Source organism: Cotesia glomerata, linkage group LG7 (genome assembly GCF_020080835.1).
Source record: "Cotesia glomerata isolate CgM1 linkage group LG7, MPM_Cglom_v2.3, whole genome shotgun sequence".
NCBI classification, from domain to species: Eukaryota; Metazoa; Arthropoda; class Insecta; order Hymenoptera; family Braconidae; genus Cotesia; species Cotesia glomerata.
In genome coordinates, this window is record NC_058164.1 from 15354245 (window position 1) to 15376189 (window position 21945).

Consider the following 21945-nt stretch of genomic DNA (forward strand, 5'->3'; position numbering starts at 1 on the left):
TAATAAAGTAAAAGGCTTCGTAGATTATGGTAACGGTGACCGTCATTCAGACATCACAGATCATGTTTTAGTATTTATGATGAGAACACTGTCGACAGGTAAAAAATAACCCCTCAGTTACTATTTCGTACACAAAACTACACCAACAAACATTCTTAAAGAGTTAATAATTAAAAGTATTAAGGATGTTGAAAGTACCGGATTCAAAGTTGTTGGTGTTGTCAGCGACCAAGGTGCTACGAACAAAGCGGCACTGCATGCTTTACGGACAGTATCATATGACGCTAATAACGGTGCACTTAACAGCTATTTTTTAATCGACGACATTACAAGGAAAATTCATGTGCTTAGTGATATTGGACACATCATAAAAACTACAAGAAATAATATGTGTGGTGACGTTAATTCATGGTTAAAGAAATAACCAGAAGGTCAAAAAAATAAGTTGCTGTATCCTGGTAATTGTATCAAGTGGGACGGAAAAACTGGTTACTGGCGACATATTATTGAACTTTATATTTTTAATCCAAAGCTTTCTGAGAAATTAACCTTGACAGAAGAACACGTATTTCCAACTGGAAAAACTAAAATGCGGGTAAAGTTTGCAGCTCAAATTTTTAGTTGCACAGTTGCCAAAAATCTTAAGCAAATAGCAAATTATAAATTGAACGAAGGTTTCATTAATATTGTGGAACATGCAGAAATTTGGGAAACAGCAAGTATTCTGGAAGACATTGATTTAATGTTTGACCTGACTAATGGCAGTAACAAACCTACTGACCCAAAAGCTAATACCTCAAGAATGAAAGTTAACACATCATCATCTCATGAAGAACAATGGAAAAGATACGAAGATATAGCTGCCAGGAAATTTTGGTTTGAATACAGCACCGGTAAAAAGGTCAATACACCGACTCCTGATGCTCTGGCTGTAACTCTTCGGTCTATGCAAGAATTATGGGAAGATTTGCAGTCGGAAGGATTTAATGAACTTAATTTACGGTATTTAAATCAAGACGGACTTGAAAATTTTTTTGGGCTCATGCGGCAAGAATGTGGTGATTGTCACCACCCGACGTGTTTACATTTGTAAGCTGCTTTTAAAACAGCTTTGGTAACTAGATTTGCTGGAACTTATCGTCCAGGTTTCAATTGTGAAGCTGAAGAAGAATCATCAATGATTGTAAATCTGAGTGAACTACTTTCTCAAGACAAAAATACATTTAATATGACTCACGATCAAGCCAATAACCACTGTATTCAACTGGTACCCGAGGTATCTAATGACAACGCCATGCTTGCGCTAGAATATTATGAAGACAAAAAGCAACCAGCTTTATTATTGAATAATGATTGCAATTATGATTTCCCACCTACACTACAAATCACTGATATCATAGATTGTTGTGAATACTATTTTCCAGAATTAGAAAGTCTCGACGAAAAATTAGAAACTGAAAACTTTGTCGCCCTGAATGATTGTCTCGCAGCAGATATTATTAGACAGCGGTTACTGAAAAAGTTAAAAATTGAAAATTGTTTGGTCTGTAAATTGTCACTCACTGATAATGCTGAGCAATCCGGTCTTAGTAAGGCTTTTTAAAATTACGTTTTAAAGCAATTGATACATACAGAAGAAATGTATTATCGAAGTTGCATAATGAAGATGTAGTGTCATTGAGTGAAAAAAGGTTGCTTTACGAATGTAATTTAAATTGGTTTAGTTGTCCGAATCTGCCTCTAAAACTGTTGAGTGTCCATATCCTGTTAGAAGCTATGCGTATTTCAATTATAATTATAAAATCGTCAAGCTATTATTGTATTTAAACGTTTAATACTCGATTTGGAAAAAAAATTTTTAACTTCTCGCTAAGAAAATTGAAAATTTTCAAAAATCGGGAAGTTATTGGTTTTACCCCGTTTTTCGAAAATCGAGTTTTTATCAGATCTCGACGTTTTGAGGTCCTAGGAAGCTTCTGATGAAAACTCGATTTTTGTAAAACGGGGTAATACCAATAACTTCCCGATTTTTGAAAATCTGAGATTTTCTTAGCGGGAAGTTAAAAATCGAAGATCATTTTACTCACCGACAAATGATGAGGTCGACTATTCATACCACGATTACCGTGAATTTAAGGGTAATTTTTAGAGAAAATTTCCTTCAGTGTACAATAATTACACGAATATAAGGTAAATGAGAATTTTGTTGAATTTTCAATCTGTGCAAGATTGTCAAGAAAATATATCAATCAAATTACAGGCTTGGATATAAAAATGCAATTTTCCAATAAGCCTAGTGAGGCGGGTAGGAAACGACTTTTCTATATTTCATGAATGTCCCTTAGATTTTCTAACATTTTAAGAGTCATTAGCTTTTGGACTTATACATTTTGAATTAATAAGTAATCATTGATCATTTATAATTTTTTTCAAGAGATATCCGTGTTGTTCAGTCAATACGGTTCTTTAATCAATTTTTAATCAGTACTGTATAACTATTTTAAAGTTTTTTATTTAATCAAGTCATCGATTAGTGTCGACTGATTTTTTTGTGTTGATAAAATTATTATTACGTGATATAAACAGCCAGCTGTACAAATACTAATCGAATCCATAAAAAGAATTATTTCGACACTTTAATGATCGAATTGAATTTATTCTTTAACGGTTTATTTTAATTAAAGTAAAAAAAAAAACATACAACAAACCTTATTTTTTAATTTTTACTTAACTATTTTAAAGTATTATTGTCCAAAATTTATTGCGTTTAATTTGTCACATATATCATTTGTAGTAAACTACTATTACTATTTGATTAAATGAGTAAAATTATTTATTACAGACTATCCGGATTCATCTAATAAATTTTTTTTTGTTGTTACTTAACAAATGAAGCAATATTGTTATTATTTACAAGCCACCCCTTAAAAATTTTCTTCACTTTCGAGCTAACAATATAAGATAATATGTATGCCAATATATTAGGAATCAATCCAGCTCTTCATACTTAAAATAGTGACTTGAAGGCTTTTCAAGATTTCCGAGCTCAACAGTCTAGAAGTTATCTAAGGGGGTAGATGCACTTAGAATTTTTGAAAAATCGATTTTTTTTTCATTTTCTTAAAGTATGATGTTTTAAGAATATTCTCTGAAAATTTCAAGTCAATCCGATGAATAGTTTTCAAGATATTTAGTAATTACTGAAGCAACATTAAACCTCTCGGTTGTGACTAGAGCAGGTAGCGGACGGCAGCTGCAAGCGCCCGGTTTTGTCACGCCTATTATCTTGTATGAATAGAGTAATTTCAAGTATAAGATGGAAAATTTTCGGTTAAATTTCATTTTACACTTGACATTGGAAGTGAGTAGTCGATACACGTGTTTTTTGATTTGTGAAAATTGTTTTGAAAATTTTATCATGGATCGTGCGAAAGTTCAAGAGAACTTCGAAAGTCTAATGGTGTTCGTAAATCGCGTACTGTCAAAAGAAAAAATTTATTCAATCCAAAGACAGAGGAAGGTGATCAAAGTGTTCTTAATTCGTCAGCGAAAAAATTAAAACGTGACCTCGAAGACAGTGCAAATTTAGCGAACAGGCGGGTAAACGAGAATACCCGCGAGGGCAGAATGCTTCGAAGACAACACCAGCTAGATGTTTTAGAAGTTTCAAAATCTGCAGAAGCTCTATTATATGGTCCAGGTATTGATGATTCAATATTCATATCTAAATAATTCTATTAGGCTAAAAATTTTATGTGATAAACGAGTGTAAGCTAGTCGGACTAAATTTTTCTAGCAAAAATTTTTCAAAGTTTAATAACTCGATGAATATTGAATTTAACCAAATTTTGTAAAGAATACTTTCGCTTTAAAAATTCTTAAAATATACGAAAATAAAAAATCAATTTAAAAAAATGAAATTTTTCAAAGAAATTATTTAAACAATTAGCTATAAACAATTAAATGTTCAAATTATCAGCAAAAAAATGTGATATTCGGATTCACTAGATAAAATTACGCAAAATTTAACTTTATCCATTCAATTAGATACTTAACACCAAAATGAAACAAGATCTACTTTTAAAAAACTTTAAACGCGTTTTTATCAAAACGGTGTTTTTCCATTCGATGACTAATATAACTCGAAAACCATTCGGTGGATATTGATGAAATTTTAATATTATCTTTTTGGCATTAAGAACTATTCTTTAATCGAAGGATATTGATTTTTGTTGATAATTACTATATTTTTTAAACAATTAACTTTTAACTTTTTATCGAAAATCAGAGTCCAAAGTTTCGAATGCCACCATTTTGTAAATTTTCAAAAAAAAAAAAGCTTCGATTAAAGACTGGACTTATTATTAAACTAAAGGTTTCACCTTGGTTTTTCGAATTCAGATGATCAAGAGGGTTGCTGTGATGGTCACCGCGAAGCACTACTCGCGGGAGAGGATCCAACCAATAAGGCGATATTTTAATAAATGATGTATATATATTTGTCCTCAAGAAAGGTCCAAGTCGAGAAAAACTTGACGAAAAATCCGTAGAAGGTAGGCTCGTTGGATATTCAGAGACCTCGAAAGCTTATAAAATACGACGGTGATACTGGAAAAATTGAATACACCAGGGACGTATAAATAATTGGGGAACCCATATTGAGATTACGAAACGTCGTACAGATAGATCTCGACTACATGTGTCCAGAAGAAGACGCTCCTGAGCCAGAGAGAGAAACCAGGAACGAGAAAGTCCACTCAGAGCCCGAAATGGGACCGCCGAAACGCGGACCGGGAAAACCCGCAAAACAGAAGTCAGAGAAACCCGGAAGCCCGAAAAAGCTCTACCGATACGTAATCATGTCGAGTGTTGCTTCGCGTAATGCATCCAGTCACGAAGAAGATGTAGATGAACCAATGGAGCAAGAAGAAGCAGCTGGACCCGACGACGTGTTTTACCAGGCGAGCGAAGAAAATCGAGGCGAAAAAAGACCGCTTGATACATCACTAGTGCAAATCGACAAGCAAGCACGAAGTGAAACAGGTGCGAGTGGAGCTAAGACATCGACGAACGACGTCCAAGACCTGGAAAAAGACAATGAACCAATAGAGGTCAAATTAATCGAAGAAATGGCTCACATGGCGGATGTCGAGCTAGAAGAAGCGACAAAAGGTGAACATGCACACGAATGAAAGCGTGCAATCGCTGATGAGGTTCGTTCTCACCTGCAACTTGGAACTTGGGAACTCATAAAACGACCAGAGCGAGGGAGAATCATCGGCTCAAAGGTAATCCTGAATAATAAAACGAACGCAGAAGGAGAAATTATGCGTAAGAAGGCGCGAATAGTAGCCAGGGGCTTTACACAAGGACCTGGATTCGACTTCGACGAAACGTTTGCTCCAGTGGCAAGACTGGACACCATCAGGTTACTAGTAGCACTGTCGACGGAGATGGGAACAAAATTACACCAAATGGATGTAATAACGGCGTACTTACACGGAGTAATCTTCGATGAGTTGTACATGGAAGCTCCGACAACGTTGAAAGAAACTCTGGAGTATATTGTGCGAAGCGAAAGAAGAGATTCACCATTACTTCCGATGGCAACAAAAATGCTTGAGAACTTCGCGGAAGGTGATCAAGTTTGCCGATTGCGCAAAGCAATATATGGACTGAAACAATCTGGAAAGAAGTGGTCCGAACGCCTAAAAGCCGCACTTCAGAAGTTGGCATTGGAGCCAACAACATCAGATCCATGTCTGTTTCAATACAGACAAGATGAGAAAATAATATTAGTCACCGTCTATGTAGACGATATTCTGGCCACGTCGAACGAAGAAAAATGGATCACAGATCTAAAACGGGGTCTCAACAGAGAGCTCGGAATCAAGGACCTCGGAAAATTTAAATACTGTCTAGGAATTGAAATCAAGCCAGAGACAGGCAGGGTAAGTTTAAATCAAGGAAAGTACGTCGAGGATTTATTGAAGAAATTCAACATGATTAATTGCAATACTCAGAGCACGCCGGCGACTTAGATACCTGAAAGGAAAGTCGAAATTGGGACTTGTATATCGACAACCAATTGGACAAATCATAGGATATACCGACGCCGACTGGGAAAATGACCCCACTGATTCAAAGTCGTACACAGGGTACGCATTCATTCAGGGTGCTCGTATTAAGGGAGAGTATTGGAGATAGTAATACTCACATGCACACTATTCACACTACACTAGTCGTCGATCCATCGCGCATGCTATTTGCGCCGATACATACGCATGTATTCATCATTATTCTCTATCCATATTAATTCGTTACAAGTCATCAAAACATACACCTCGTGTAATATATAAATATAATTCTATTTTCAATAAACGTCAAATATAATTTATCTAACTCTTATTAATTATATCGCAAAATCCTGCGTATCTACCACAAAAGTGATAAAAATCGGTAAATTGAAAAATTTCAAAGTTATGTTATATAATTTTGAAAATGGTAGATACTGCATCTCTTTTCAATCAAAAGTTATACATCAATGAAGTCACCGAAAACGTGATTTTCACTATTTTGATAATTTTGAAGAGCTGCCATTTATATAAACTTATTGATGGATTTCGCTTATCTTCGAACTCACTCAAGGTTACTATCCAAAGAATATGTGTAACAAATTTCATCTAGATCCGTCAAGAACTGTAGACACAATCGTGACAACATCCCGCATTATATATATATATATATATATATATATATATATATATATATATATATATATATATATATATATATATATATATATATTAGGGTGCTTCATTTGAGACGACTATTTTTTTTTCTCACTCCATTGACAAAATATTGTTCTTTACATAGAAAAAAAAAATTCTCACCAAAGATTAGCATGGCCCCTGCGCAAGGATGACACGCAAAATTGTGAAGCGTTCCACATTTTTTGTGATATTGGTAGGAAAGGATTGAGAAAGGAATGTGGAGAGGATCATCTTAATGTGAGTTTATAGAATATGCGAGAAAAAATCATTTGATAGCTCGGACTGGGATTCGAACCCAGAACCTTCCGAAGACATGTCGGCTACTCTACCATTTGAGCTATCCGGTCTATACTAAATTTCCTTTCGCTTATTCTATATACATTAAGCCACACCGTCCATCTTACGGCAAGCATTTTTACAAATATAAATAATGCTGTGAAGCGGGAAAGAATAGGAGTTACGGTAATTATTACGTGAAGCGTTCCACATTCACGTAACAGGATATAGTTCTTAATTTCAATTTTAAGTACTCGCTGGATGAATTTGAAGTTTTCTCATATACAGTAGCGCTCAAAAGTATTTTGACAACATAAAATTTTTTGATATTTTTTTAAAATAAAAGCCTATCGGAAAATGTATTGAGTATAATGTAGAGTAGTGTAATTGCGACTATTTAAGCGTATCAAATTACAACTTGTTTGTTTACACACCGCGCCACCGAACGTACTTGACTTACCGTGAGCTCAAAAGTATTTTGACACGCATTTGACTTGAAAAACTCTCGCAGATTACTTGTTCCTTAGTTTTTATTATTACATATATTTACTTGTTGTGGTTACTTCAATATGCCTAAGTGCAAGGAATATTCTAGTGATTTTAAAAAAGCCGTTATTAATGCATTAAAACAAGGATTGAAACAAACAGAAGTTGCTCGTTTGTTTAAAGTGTCTCGACAGTTAGTTAGCTTATGGAATAAAGTCTATAACAAAAGAAAAACTGTCGAAAGTAAGCCTCGAACAGGCTGCCCAAGAAAAACTTCTTCTTACATCGATCATATTATAAAAAAGTTATCAGCAAATGATATACGGATGTCCGCTATAATGATAAAATATGAATTAAAAGAAAAATATAACGTAGATATTCATGTTTCTACTGTTAAACGACGCTTAAAGGTCCTAGGGTTTTATGGCCGAAGACCGGCTAAAAAACCTTTAATATCGAAAAAAAAACAGGAAGTCTCGTCTTGAGTTCGCGAAATGGCATATATCGTGGTCAAGTTTAGAGTGGTCTAAAGTTTTATGGAGTGACGAAAGTAAATTTAATTTAATGTCATCTGATGGTATCAAGTACATTCGGCGTCCAGTAAACAAAAAATACGATTATCGGTATCAAATACCCACAGTTAAACATAGAGATGGTAGTGTGATGGTTTGGGGATGTTTTTCACGGTCTGGAGTTGGACCATTAGTTCGAATAGAAGGAAAAATGGATCGGTTCATGTATGCAAATATATTAAAGTCTCAGATGTTACCATATGCTAAACATCACATGCCAGCTAAGTGGTGTTTTCAACAAGACAATGATCCCAAACACAGATCAAAGCATATTAGTGACTTATTAAATCGTGAAAAAGTTAAAGTTCTTGAGTGGCCAAGTCAAAGTCCCGACTTGAATCCGATAGAAAATATCTGAGAAGAATTGAAACGTAGTGTAAAAACCCAAAATTATTCAAACAAAAACGCTTTGTTTGAAACTCTAAAAAATGAGTGGGATCAAATTCCAATAAGTCGATTACAAAAATTAATCGACTCAATGCCGGAGTGATGCAAGGCTGTCATAAAAGCCAAGGGATATGCTACTAAATACTAATATATTTATTGCTGTAAATTATAATTATGCGTTAAATTAGTTTTTTTTCAAAAATGTCAAAATACTTTTGAGCCACCATTTTCCTAACATTTTAAAAATTAAACTTTCTTTTATTACGAATAAGAACCTCTTTGACACTATTCTGTAGTTTATTCAAAAGGTGTTAAAAAAATAACTAAATGATTATTGTGTTTCATATTTATTTTTAATTAAACTATTAAATATATTTGTCAAAATACTTTTGAGCGCTACTGTAATTAACCCGTTAAAATCATTTTTTTTTTGCTTAAATTATCTATAGCATAGCGACATTTCATGATATTCATTTGACCATGGGCGGAAGTTGTAGAGGGATCCTTGCTCTTTAAAAGCTCTGACAGCTTATTTCCAATTTATGAGCTATCTCGCCAGTAAAAAATTGTATATTCGACTTTTGCTCAAAAGTAGTGGTTTTTTCATTTTTTTCTCCTAAACTATTGATCTGACACCAAAATTGCAAAGGACTTTTTTTGTAAAGAATTTAATTTTCTACAAGATAGATTGATAGCTGAACCCTTTCAATGAATTGCCTGATAAAAAAAATTACAACATATTCTAATAAATATAGTTGTTACATAGAATATATCCAAAATATATAGTCATACATAACTCCGGCACACAAAAAAAAAGTGGTATGTACTTTGGAACGGACCTACCTATTGAAATTAATATTGACCCACTGAATCCGAATTTCAAGTCCGTTTGACCCGGTCACCCTCCAATTTTGAGCATAATGCAAAAAACCCAAAAAATTGCAAAAAACTGCAGTCACAGCGATGAAAAAATTCTTGTGGACCCGGATCAAGTATGATTTTTGTGTATTTCAATTTACTGAATCTAAATCAGAACGTTAATTAGCCCAGTGCCCCGTTAACGTTTTAAAATTAAAAAATCTCAAAAAACCAAAAAAATCGGGAAAATTGCAGTTACAAATATGAAAAAACAATCTATAAAGCATGATTAAATACTTTTCTTGTATTTTTTCACGCATGTAATACAAGAGATAATAACAAACGGAAGAAAAATTCACTGCATAGATCGTTTGAGAACAATAGAGTTTGATACCAATGAAGAACACTTTGAAATTGGAGAAAATCGTTCTCTTTATTCTAGTTATACGTCACTGTTTATAGATATTAAAATTTTTTATATTTTCAGATTCTTAATTTGTATTTTATGCCTGAAAAAATACAAGATAAGTATTTAATCATGTTTTATAGATTTTTTCTCATATATATAGCTGCAATTTTCCCCTTCCCCTTTCAAATTCAATGGAACAAAATACATGAAAATCATAATCTGAGTCGAAAATAGTACATTAAGATACGAGTGGCTTAAATGAGCGATGATGACACGCCGTGAATGATCGCTCATTTAAGCCACGAGTATCTTACACTATTTTGTAGCACCAGTGTCCTAAATTCGTCTTCAATTTTATTCAAATTTAAATATAAAAATTAATTAAGGAAAAGCAAAAATAGTATATCATGCATAGCAGAACCGCAAGCATTCCAAATAAATAAAATTTAGAATGCTAAAATAAATAATTGCTTAAAAATAGTCTAATAGTATAATCTAATTGTAGTAATCGATAACGTCGCACGAGTTGCACATACTATTTTTTATTACAAATGCGGCGATATATGTGGGCCCAAAGTCGGGGTCCAGGGGCAGAGCCCCGGTGGGATCCAGGGGCGAAGCCCTGGCGGGGGGTTGGGAGCGGAGCCCCCCCCCCAGTCCCAGAAAACAAATGAAAAGTTAAAAAAAAAGAAACAAATATATATCAAATAATAAATCCAAAGTGATTAATATTAATTAACAAAAAATAAATTCACACATTGAAACAATCAATACATAAAATTAAATAACATTAAATTTAGCTGTCACTTTATAATTTTTTAATTTTCTTAAAAATGTTAATTTCCACTTTATATTTATTATTAAAATCTTAACGAATATTTATCTTTCTTCTGATTGAACATCAATGGTGAAATGGCAGTTTTGGAATACCATACATTGAGACTCTTCAAATTTTTTCACGCACAAACTTAAGTCTTGATCATAAAATACTGTAGATCAGATAAATGAATGAGGAGTTTCACAATCATCGAATTGAGAAGTTGAATTTTTCTTTCTTGCAACAGTATTTTCTTGCTAAGTAGATTTAAATTTTTTTTTGATGGCGTAATGTATCAACTTTAACTTCATTTGATGCTGATGAACAAGGTTGGTCAAAGTTTGATGAAACATTATCTTTGGGTTTGGACATTGAGACTGCTGTTTTAATTAATTTTTCATTTAATACTGGTAAAACATTTGAAATCTTTGTAAAATTTTTTTTCGTCGAAACATCTGAATCGGTTGATTTATTCAAAACGGTAATGTTTGTAATTACAGGAGATGGTTTTGTAGATGGAGGAGTGGATCCAACAGTATTTGTTTTTTTATTCAAAACAATTCCATCGGTGATCATAGAATGAGTACGTTTTTTGTTGTTAACGGAATCAGCAATATAACCTTCAACTACTGTTGATGACTTCCAACCACCATGTCTCTTCATCACTGTCATATCACCTCCAGCATCAGCTAACAATGTGGCAGATGTTCGACGGAAACTATGTCCTGTGTATTTCTTTGCATTTTCTAATTTTAAAAATTCAGCAATGGTTCTAGACATTGAACCAAACTTGTTAATTCCTATGGGCTGACAAGTACAGCGACCATTTTGGTAATTCAAAAAAAATCTATCTGTTTTACAGGTTTGGGGCCTAGCATCCATATATTCTTTCACGTAGTCGTAATATATACCATTAATGGTAAATGATCTTGGCTGATTATTTTTTGTTATCGGAACTTTAATAAATAAAATGTTCTCATCAATTTTTTCGACATCTTCCAGTTTCATGTTCATGAATTCACTTCTTCTTAAAGCACGAAAAATTCCAAATATTAAACAAACCTGCAACAGTAAGAATAAAATAAACAAATGTTTAGACTATACAGACATTTTCATACTAAACATATCAATAAATATTTATATACCTTTGTAGCAAGATATTTATTATCAGGAGCTTTATTTAGAAATTTTTCGATATTTTCTTTTGTAAAAACTTCAGATTTTTTAGCAACGTATTATTTACACATTTGTTTTTTCAAAAAAAAACGTTACTTTTTTGTAATGACCAATATCAACATCATCAAATGCTTTGATAGTAGTTTTCAACATCGAATGAAAAGCCCATAAACTGGGAGGGGCATATTTTTGAGAAAGATTATCAAAGTAGACTACAATTACATCTTCAGCAAAAGAATTTGATTTAACATTTTCTTTACGCCATGCTTTAAAAGCATTATAAGTTGCCACATACATTCGTCTAGATTTTGTTGGCATTGATTGTAAAGCTATATTCTTCGCCTTTTCTTTTATCTCGTCAGGAACAAAATCATTATAATCATCGTCTAAATCACTGTAATCACTGTCCATATTTATTACGGAATAAGATTGTTGTTAAATTAAATAATGTTCAGAAAATATTTCACACCAGAATAATGTTTACGACTGAGCGAAATCGTTAATAAAAAACATTTGAGAATCATTAATAGAGGTTTTAGCATACTTCAGACTGAATCATAACCGACAAAAAGATGTAATTTTAATCATTAATTATTTATTATTTTGTATTTTTTCGGGGCTTTGAATGTTTTTAAATATATATTTTCGTTTTTTTTTGCGGTGAAAGTCAAATTTTTAGACCAGAAATGTATGAATTGATCGTAAATATGAGCCCGTAGCCTAAAAAATTCCTCTCTGATCGTTTCATAATTGTTCATTTAAGTCAACAGTTGAGCGAGTCATTACTGTCACTGCAGTTTTTTGGGGTTTTTTGCATTATGCTCAAAATTGGAGGGTGATCGGGTCAAACGGACTTGAAATTCGAATTCAGTGGGTCAATATTCATTTCAACAGGTAGGTCCGTTCCAAAGTACATACCACTTTTTTTTTTGTGTGCCGGACTTATGTATGACTATATATTTTGGATATATTCTATGTAACAACTATATTTATTAGAATATTTGTAAGATGATTAAAAATTAAAAAAATTTAGGCATTATAACGATATCACAATGGTTGATTACAAAAATATACAATGTTGTAATTTTTTTTATCAAGTGTTGTTTTATTAAAAAGTATAAAAATTACGATAAAATAGTGTCATTTATTGTTTTCTTGTCATTAATTAAATTTATCTCAGAGGCAATTCATTGAAAAGGTTCAGCTATCAATCTATCTTGTAGAAAATTAAATTCTTTACAAAAAAGGTCCTTTGCAATTTTAGTGTCAGATCAATAGTTTAGAAAAAAAAATCAAAAAACCACGACGTTTGAGCAAAAATCGAATATACAATTTTTTACTGGTGAGATAACTCATAAATTGGAAATAAGCTGTCAGAGCTTTTAAAGAGGAAGAATCCCTCTATAACTTCCGCCCATGGTCAAATGAATATCATGAAATGTCGCTACGCTATAGATAATTTAAGCAAAAAAACTGTTTTAACGGGTTAATTATATGAGAAAACTTTAAATTCATCCAGCGAATACTTAAAATTGAAATTAAGAACTATCCTTTGGTGAGAATTTTTTTTTTCTATGTAAAGAACAATATTTCGTAAATGGAGTGAGAAAAAAAAATAGTTATCTCAAATGAAGCACCCTAATATATATATATATATATATATATATATATATATATATATATATATATATATATATATATATATATATATATATATATATATATATATATGTATATATGTATGTATATACATACATACATAAATTTTTAGCTGTTATTTTTTAGCTTTACTCGACTAGTTAAGAGATATTACGACAAAATTTCGAGTGAATTCCGACATGAGGACCAATGCAAAAGATTGATTTCTATGAAATCTACCTAAAAATGTCATTTAGTAGATAAAATAAAAGTAGATCTCTCGTGGTTACCTAAAAACTAGTAAAATTATCGAAACGTCTACTACAGCAAAATTTTATCAGAAATATAGAATATTTTTTTTCTAGAATCTCGTGGAGATATGTAAATTAATAAAATTAATATATGAGATGATCCATGCCCGCTTGTACTCTTCTGATCTTGACCCCTTTCTTTTTTTCTGAAACTTTTATCTCTTCTCTATTATGTTGAAAACTTTTTTCAGAATTTTTAAATTATTGTTCCTAACTAAAGAAAAGTTGTGAGTTTTTTTAAAAAATAACTTTTTTTCTAAGTAGCCATAAATTTTTCAGAAATTAACCGATTGGAATGTTGTTTTTTTGAAAATATGTTATTTAGTGTATTTTTTCTAAAAAAAATTGAAAAAATAAAGATGGTTTAATTTTACCGTTTTTTTAACTTGCGGAAAACTTGCGAAAATTTCGAGATGATTGTCATTCTTGATTTTTTTTTCCTTCATGACAAACTTGAGTATTTTTTTCAATTTCCCATCGTTAAAACACTGCCTCAACTCCGTCGATACCCCGAGGATTAGTCGAGTTTCCTCAGAGTTTCGGCGGTGGCGATTAAACTGCTAGGAAGTTCACAAATCTCAGATAAACGTGTTTCTCTACGAAAACTTAATAATTATCTTAGAAGTTTTTTTCATACTTGTCCGATTTTTGAGCTTAAAGATTTTAAGTACTCGCAAGTCTGCTTGTTTTCGAGTATTTTAAACTCGCAAATAACAGAAAATTTCAAGTATGGCCTGCAGGAACAACTTTTCTACAGATTTATTTTATCAACTCAGCAATATATAAATAGATAATAAATAAATTAACTATAATTGTAACTGCTGATATAATTTTTTGATAACAATCACAATAACAATATGAAAATTGTCATAGCTCCAGAAAAACCAGATGAAATAGCGAATAGTAATAAAAATCTTTGTTCTTAACAAATTTTTATAATACATGGCTTATTACAGGTTTACAAAGGGCTGGATATTATAACAGCTAAAGTCACTGAAGAAGAAAGATCATTGGCCTCTCATCACATGTTAGATTTCGTAGATCCACTTAATAATTATTGTGTTATTGATTTTAAAAAGACAGCACTCCCAATTGTATCCTTTTATAAAAATTTAAAAGCGTTATAATTTTTCGTTTTAACACCTAATTTTAAGAAGTAACTTCATTGAAATTATTGATGTAATTGAACCTATACTTTATAACTGTAGATGACTTTTTCATTATTAAACAAATAATGATTAAGTTGTACAATCATTTGATTGCAAATAAATCAATGCGCTGTTTGACATAAATAGGTAGATTTCTTGCATATATTTCAAGTATATTTCAAATGTAAGCAAATTATATTCGGTTTACTGAGTTTTTGGCCGTTTTTGGTATATTGAGAAATATATTTTAATTGTGACATAAGACCGGCCACAATAACGATAATGGCTTCTGAGGAATTTATTTAAAAACGTAAATTTAGCACCATACACGGAGTAAAAAATATCGCACTCATTACTAAACAGTATCGTGATTATCACCATATTCATGCGATACTCTATATGCGTATATACTTAGTACACTGAATTGCGATGATCACGATCCACATGGATCCGGACATCGCACGACTGTATCGCTATGATTGCTATCATTGCTAAGGTAAAATATCCAGTACTTGAACAAATTTGTCAGCAGATGGTGTTTAATCGCAATTCAAGCGTTTAAATTTTATTATTGTTATCAAAATAGAAGTTTCTCCATAAAACTCATTAATTTCTTAATCTATTAAAAATAAAATTTCATGAGATTAAAAAATTAAACATTTTATAAGCTTTTAAAAATAGGCTCAAAAAGTAGTCTAGTCGAGAAGTTGATTTCTTGTGAAAAATAGAGCTCCTTCTCCTAAAAATATGGTCGATGGCTTAAACGATCCGGAATGGCATCTAGAAATAGACGTTTTTTGGGTTTTTTCTGGAGAAGAAAATTACAATTGTTATTAACAAAAAACTGTTAAAAAAATTAGCCGTCCAGCTTTTTGGCAAAATCTCAAAAAGTATAAGTGATAGCTCAAATATTAAAAAAGATTCTGAAAGAGCAGAAAATTTTAGTGAAAAAGTTCTTGACTCCCGAAATTGTATCTCCAATGTTTATAATTTTAATTAAGCGTTGAAAATCGGCTTTTGCGCGGCAGTTTCGCCATAAGCGCGCCGCCACTCTAGTGAGCGTAGTTTATAAATAATTTTTTTAAGCTATTAAATATTAATTAAAAAATTTGAAAAAATTCTGGTGTCATCTAGACACTTTAAACAATATGATTCCGCGGTAATAAAAGTTGTATCACCATTTTTCAAAAAATTAGTCAATTGTTAATTAACATTTTTTTTACGGGTTTGTGTTATCATAAAAGGCGGTATAAAAGTTTAAATAATTAATCTATAAATTTTTTGTTTCTTGGAGCCTTTTTTATAAACATACTCAACGATATGACGTTATAAAAGTTTATAAAACATTTTTATTTCATTAATTATTAATTTTAGCTTAAAAAAATTATTTATAAACTACGCTCACTAGAGTGGCGGCGCGCGTATGGCGAAACTGCCGCGCAAAAGCCGATTTTCAACGCTTAATTAAAATTATAAACATTGGAGATACAATTTCGGGAGTCAAGAACTTTTTTACTAAAATTTTCTGCTCTTTCAGAATCTTTTTTAATATTTGAGCTATCACTTATACTTTTTGAGATTTTGCCAAAAAGCTGGACGGCTAATTTTTTTAACAGTTTTTTGTTAATAACAATTGTAATTTTCTTCTCCAGAAAAAATCCAAAAAACGTCTTTTTTTAGATGCCATTCCGGATCGTTTAAGCCATCGACCATATTTTTAGGAGAAGGAGCTCTATTTTTCGCAAGAAATCAACTTCTCGACTAGACTAGGTGTAGTACTTGACAAACTACAATAGTTAAACACTTTTGGATCAATACTTGAACAATCATTCAGTTGGACTTTAAATACTTAACATTTAAATAAAAATATGATCCTTTATATTGTGTAGTTTATGTTATATTGTATTATTTATATTATATAGTGTATTATGTAAAACTAAGTTCCTCAATTTTAATCGATTACTCCAAATTTTGAAGCTTAAACTCAAAATTATTCAATTCGTTTAATTCATTTATATATATATATTTATACGATATGACGCGGCTTGGCACGAGGATAGTATTTACAATTTTCAACCGGCCCCTTCCCCTTCCCCTTGAAATTTCTGCATTTGGCCGGAAGTGCCCAAACAAAGCTCTTGTTAAAAATTCTATGAAGATCATATGAATCGTCTCAACCTATCAAAATATCTCAGGAAATGCCCAGCTCCTGTTAAAAGCGGAACTCAAAATTCCAATTTTAAAAGGTTCACGGAAATTAAATTTTGACACACCCTGATATATATATATATATATATATATATATATATATATATATATATATATATATATATATATATATATGTAAATAGTCTGTAAAATTATAAATTATTGAAGAAAATTTAGTATTTAACAACAAACTGTTTGAATTTTAGTGTGCTTTGTGACATATAAATGATAATATTAATAGCAGCAAAGAAATGAAAATAAAAAATTAGGAAAACGGTTGACCCTAAAGGCCATCCCTGCAACTTCCCGGTAATTCCGTCAATACCTGGCCGCTTTTTTGAGCTCTTTGAGCTTAAAAATACAATCTGTGTGTTGTTTTGAGCTCTCCGAGCTCAAAAAGATACCTTTTCTATGCTTTTGAGCTCTTTGAGCTCAAAAGTCTGATAGAAGTTTCATAGAACACTATTTTTTGAATTTTTAAACCACAATAACTTTTGAATGAATGAACCGATTTTTACGCGGTTGTCGGCATTCTACGCAGTTTTTTAAGCCTCATAAAGAATTTCTAAGTTTCAATTGGTAAAACTAGAAATAGTCCGATAAAAAGAGGATTTAATTTGCCATCCTAAAAGGCAGGCCTGCATTTTTCAATATAAGTTTATTTTAACATACATTTAAAGGATTTATAGTTAAAAAATTTTGAATTTTATTCAGGGGGTAGAAAATAATTAAAAACCACTCCAAAAATCACTTTTTTGAAAATATCTCAAAAGATATAAAAAAAAAGTCTAAACAAAAAATGTAGGGAATAAAATTTTCTATAAAACCGTTTCGAATCACTTTTAACGTTTTTGCAATAGAAACCGAGATATTTGAAATAAACGATCGAAATTTATTGCTCAGCCGGGTGGCATATTAAAAAATTTACAAAAAATAAAAAAAAATGAATTTTAGACTTTTGTTTTTTTAATTTACATCTACAAAGCTTAACAAATAATCTGAGAGATTTAATTTTTTTTTTTTTAATTTTTTAAAAAGTTATAAACAATTGTATTTTCTTAACGTATTTTTTTTAATCGAAAATTAAGAAAAAAATTTTTTTTTTTTTTCATCTACATTATTTTAACATTTTTATCAAAGACTCGACATTTATATCCCCATAAAAGTATACATTTACCTGAGATTTTACCTGTTCTGTTCATCTATTGAAAAATAAATTGGCCCTGATTTTACGCCTCTGGGTCTCGCGGTAGAAAGCGAGAGAAATATGTGTAGCTTGTCTTTGTTACTCTTATACTCTGAGCAACCAGATGCATGCGCATGATCCAAACCAACTCGCACATGCGCACTTCTATATACGTGCAGCTGGGCCGCAGTAATCCCCTCCCGCGATTATATCAATAATAATAATAAATAGTAATAATAGATTTTGTTTGTAAACAATAATTTCATACTTAAGGAAGTCTTAGCTAATTCATTATTTACTTAACAATTGAAAAATATAGAATAGATTTGAGCAGATTTCGCGTACAAGAAGTGTCCAGACGCGTGGAAGAATGGCAACATTTTCTTTTCACTCTGCAAATGAAGCTGCCAGTTGCCTAAACGTTCAGCTTCAATCAATTGAAGAGCTATTGTCACCATTTCAAAGTACTGAACGAATAATTTGGCTGTTGGGCCATTTGATTTCAATAAATTTAGTTGATTTAGGAAAACTTCTGACATTTCATTTAAAGTGACATCATGTTGACAAAAGTTGTAGCTCGGAGGATTTTCATTCCAATCAGTTAGCTGCTGTCGAACGAATGTATCATATTTTTTGAGATCAATCAATGATAGTTCATCGGCCATATATTTATATAAGTATGTTCCGATAGCTGTAAACGTCAATATGTGGGCACGTAATGCACGTGACAATGCTTTTCCACTCATCATATTTTTCACAGATTCTGAAGCATATACAGTACCCCAAATATCCTCTAAACCACTTCCGTCCATGATGTAACCGATAGACCCTAAGAACGACATTAACGTGTGAAACCCACCCAGTCGTACAACAACATTCTTAATTTCATCATTGCCAGCAACTATTTCAGTAGCTTTGATGAATAATGGCTGGTCAAACGTTACAATGCACGTTGTTTGCTTTAGTCGCTTGCATTCAGCCATTGCATGAACTATAGCTGTGTTTATTGAAGTATGTTTGGAAGGAGGCTCATTGATAAACGGCAAACATACTATACGTGAAACACTATCTTGAAGCAAATCGAAACTCAATACTTCCATGAAGCCTCTCCAGCTGGGAAGTTTTTTCTCGAAAATTGATTTGCCTGATAAGTAGAGAAGATAATGTGGCGGTAACTGTGTAGAATCATTTCGAAGAACATTTGAAACATCCTCGAAAGTAATAGTCTTCAGACCAGCTTCTTGTGTAGCTCGATACGGAAGTGTTTCAACATTGCATTTCAACATGATTTTCTTAGTGGGAAGATAAAATTTGAATATTAAAATAAAAATATGACACCTAATACTATAAAAAAAAATTAGGAAAACGGTTGACCCTGAAGGCCATCCCTGCAACTTCCCGCTAATTCCATACCTAAGCGCTTAGAATTGCACTTATGATGTTTTTGAACTCTTCAAGCTCAAAATTTCAATTTATGAAAGTAAGACAGTCTTACAGAAAGTAAGACAAAAATCAAGATTTATGTTTTGTCTCGAATTCTGTCTTTTTTTGTCTTGAAGTTTGTTTTAAATTTTCAAAAATCGGGAAGTTATTGGTTTTACCCCATTTTGCAAAAATCGAGTTTTCATCTAATCGAATTAGTGAGTTTTCCCGCGATGGTATCCGTGCGGCTGTGTGTGTGTGTGTGTGTGTGTTCGTGTGTGTGTGTGTGTCTGTCTGTGTGTGTATGTATGTATGTATTTATGTATGTAAACCTCTTATAACTTTTAAACGGCTCGGCCGATCGGATCGAAATAGGAGGTGATCCAAAGAGTATTATTGCTATTAAATTTCGTAAAAATTTGAATCGATTTGGTTCGCTAGATTTCGAGAAATCTCAAAAATAAAATTTTCAACAAATTGTTTTTTTTGGAATAACTTCTGAATGGCTTCACCGATCAATTCCAAAAACTAATCCGCTCTTAAGTTTAAACAACCACGTCGATTGCCACCAGTCCCGTCAAAATCGCTTGATTCGTTCAAGAGTTATCGAAAACGAAAAATTTCGAAAAAAGTGTTTTTTTCACATAACTTCTACATTTCTTTTTGGATCGTTTTTGATGAAATAAAATAATTATCAGAGCCCTAAAAACCACCTTGATCGCCACCAAGAACGTTGAAATCGGTTGATTGGTTCGTGAGTTATCGTTATTGAAAAAATTCGAAGAAAGTGAATTTTTCAAATTTCTTTAAGATTTTCGGTTCGATCAGTTTGTGTTTAAAAGTATATCATAGAACTAAACAAACTACGTGGAATATTGCCAACCAAGTGAAAATCGGTTCATTCATTCAAAAATTATTGCGGTTTGAAAATTCAAAAAATAGTATTTTATTAAACTTCTATTCGACTTTTGAGCTCGGAGAGCTCAAAATTACACGAAAATTATATTTTTGAGCTCTTCGAGCTCAAAAAAGTAATAAGTGCGATTTTGAGCGCTTAATTATGAAAGTAGCGGGAAGTTTCTGGGATAGCCTTCAGGGTCAACCGTTTTCCTAATTTTTTTTAGGGTATTTATATTTTTAACTTCCCGCTAAGAAAATCGAAGATTTTCAAAAATCGGGAAGCCATTGTTTTCACCCCATTTTGCAAAAATCGAGTTTTCATCAGATCTCAACGTTTGAAGTTCACAGGAAGCTTCCCTGACTATCCCCGCGAGATTGTCACTATGTGTGTTTTTTTTTTTTTTTTTTTTTTTTTTTTTTTTAAGGGGTGGAATCCTTTTTGCGGATTCCAGACATAGCTGTTTGGCCTGGATATGTGATGACTCGACGCAGCGTCATACTAAAACTCGAAGCTAATGCCCCTACTCACTAAACCCTAAACCTCTTTTCTTTTTTCCTCTAATCTCTCATGGGAACCGCCGTCAGGCATTACGTCGTGAGGGGAGGAACTAGCTACTGCTCTTCCTTCTGGTGGTTAAGGTGTTAACTTTCTTCCTTCTATCTTTTGATATTTGCTCTACTTCTTTCAGTGGAACGCAAGTCTTTGAGGACTTCTGTTGCAAACGTGTTGGTAGCGTTCCAGGCAGCTTCTGATGACAACATTGCTTCCACTAGTGAATCTGGTTGCATTTTCTGGTTCAGGATCCTCTCCAACTCTTCACGCTGTGGATCGAAATGAGGACATACAAAGAAGACGTGCTCTGCATCTTCAGCAACTCCTGGGCAGGACGGGCACTCCGAAGAGTCATCGTGCTTAAAGCGGTGTAGATACTCTCGAAAACACCCGTGTCCTGACAACATCTGCGTAAGATAGTAATTGACCTCGCCGTGATTCCGGTTAAGCCAAATGTCGATCCGAGGTATGAGGCGGTGCGTCCACCTACCCTTCTCTGCGACATCCCATTGTAGTTGCAATCGGCCTATGCTGTTCTGCCGTTCTTCAATTCTAAGTTCTTTAGGGCTCAGTGCAGTTGACCTTTTTCTCTGGTAAAGGGCTCGTCTTTCTTCTGCTAGAACTCTAAGAGGTAGGGTTCCGGCAATGACGCACACTGCTTCTTTTGATATAGTGCGGGAGGCACTAGCTACTCGTAGGGCACTCAGTCGATATACTGGTCCATCTTTTTTCCATGATTCTTGGGTTTCCAGTGCATTAGCCCAAATGGATATTTCGTAAGTGAGCACTGACGTGACTACTGATGACAATAGTAGCCTCCTGCTC

At 32.6% G+C, this 21945-nt stretch overlaps 1 protein-coding gene and 1 non-coding gene across 2 annotated transcripts in view; both read left to right on the top strand.

The window, feature by feature from the left end:
* Positions 1-21945, top strand: part of LOC123268346 (tRNA dimethylallyltransferase-like) — a gene marked incomplete at its 3' end in the record, with an annotated part of 170428 nt that overhangs the window by 46646 nt on the left and 101837 nt on the right. The window contains 1 exon segment of the mRNA XM_044733333.1: positions 14660-14797. Within this exon segment, the coding sequence (XP_044589268.1) occupies positions 14660-14797 (138 nt within the window).
* On the top strand, positions 6853-6956 carry LOC123269999. The gene has a single exon (XR_006510522.1). It is a non-coding gene; the product is annotated as a U6 spliceosomal RNA (small nuclear RNA).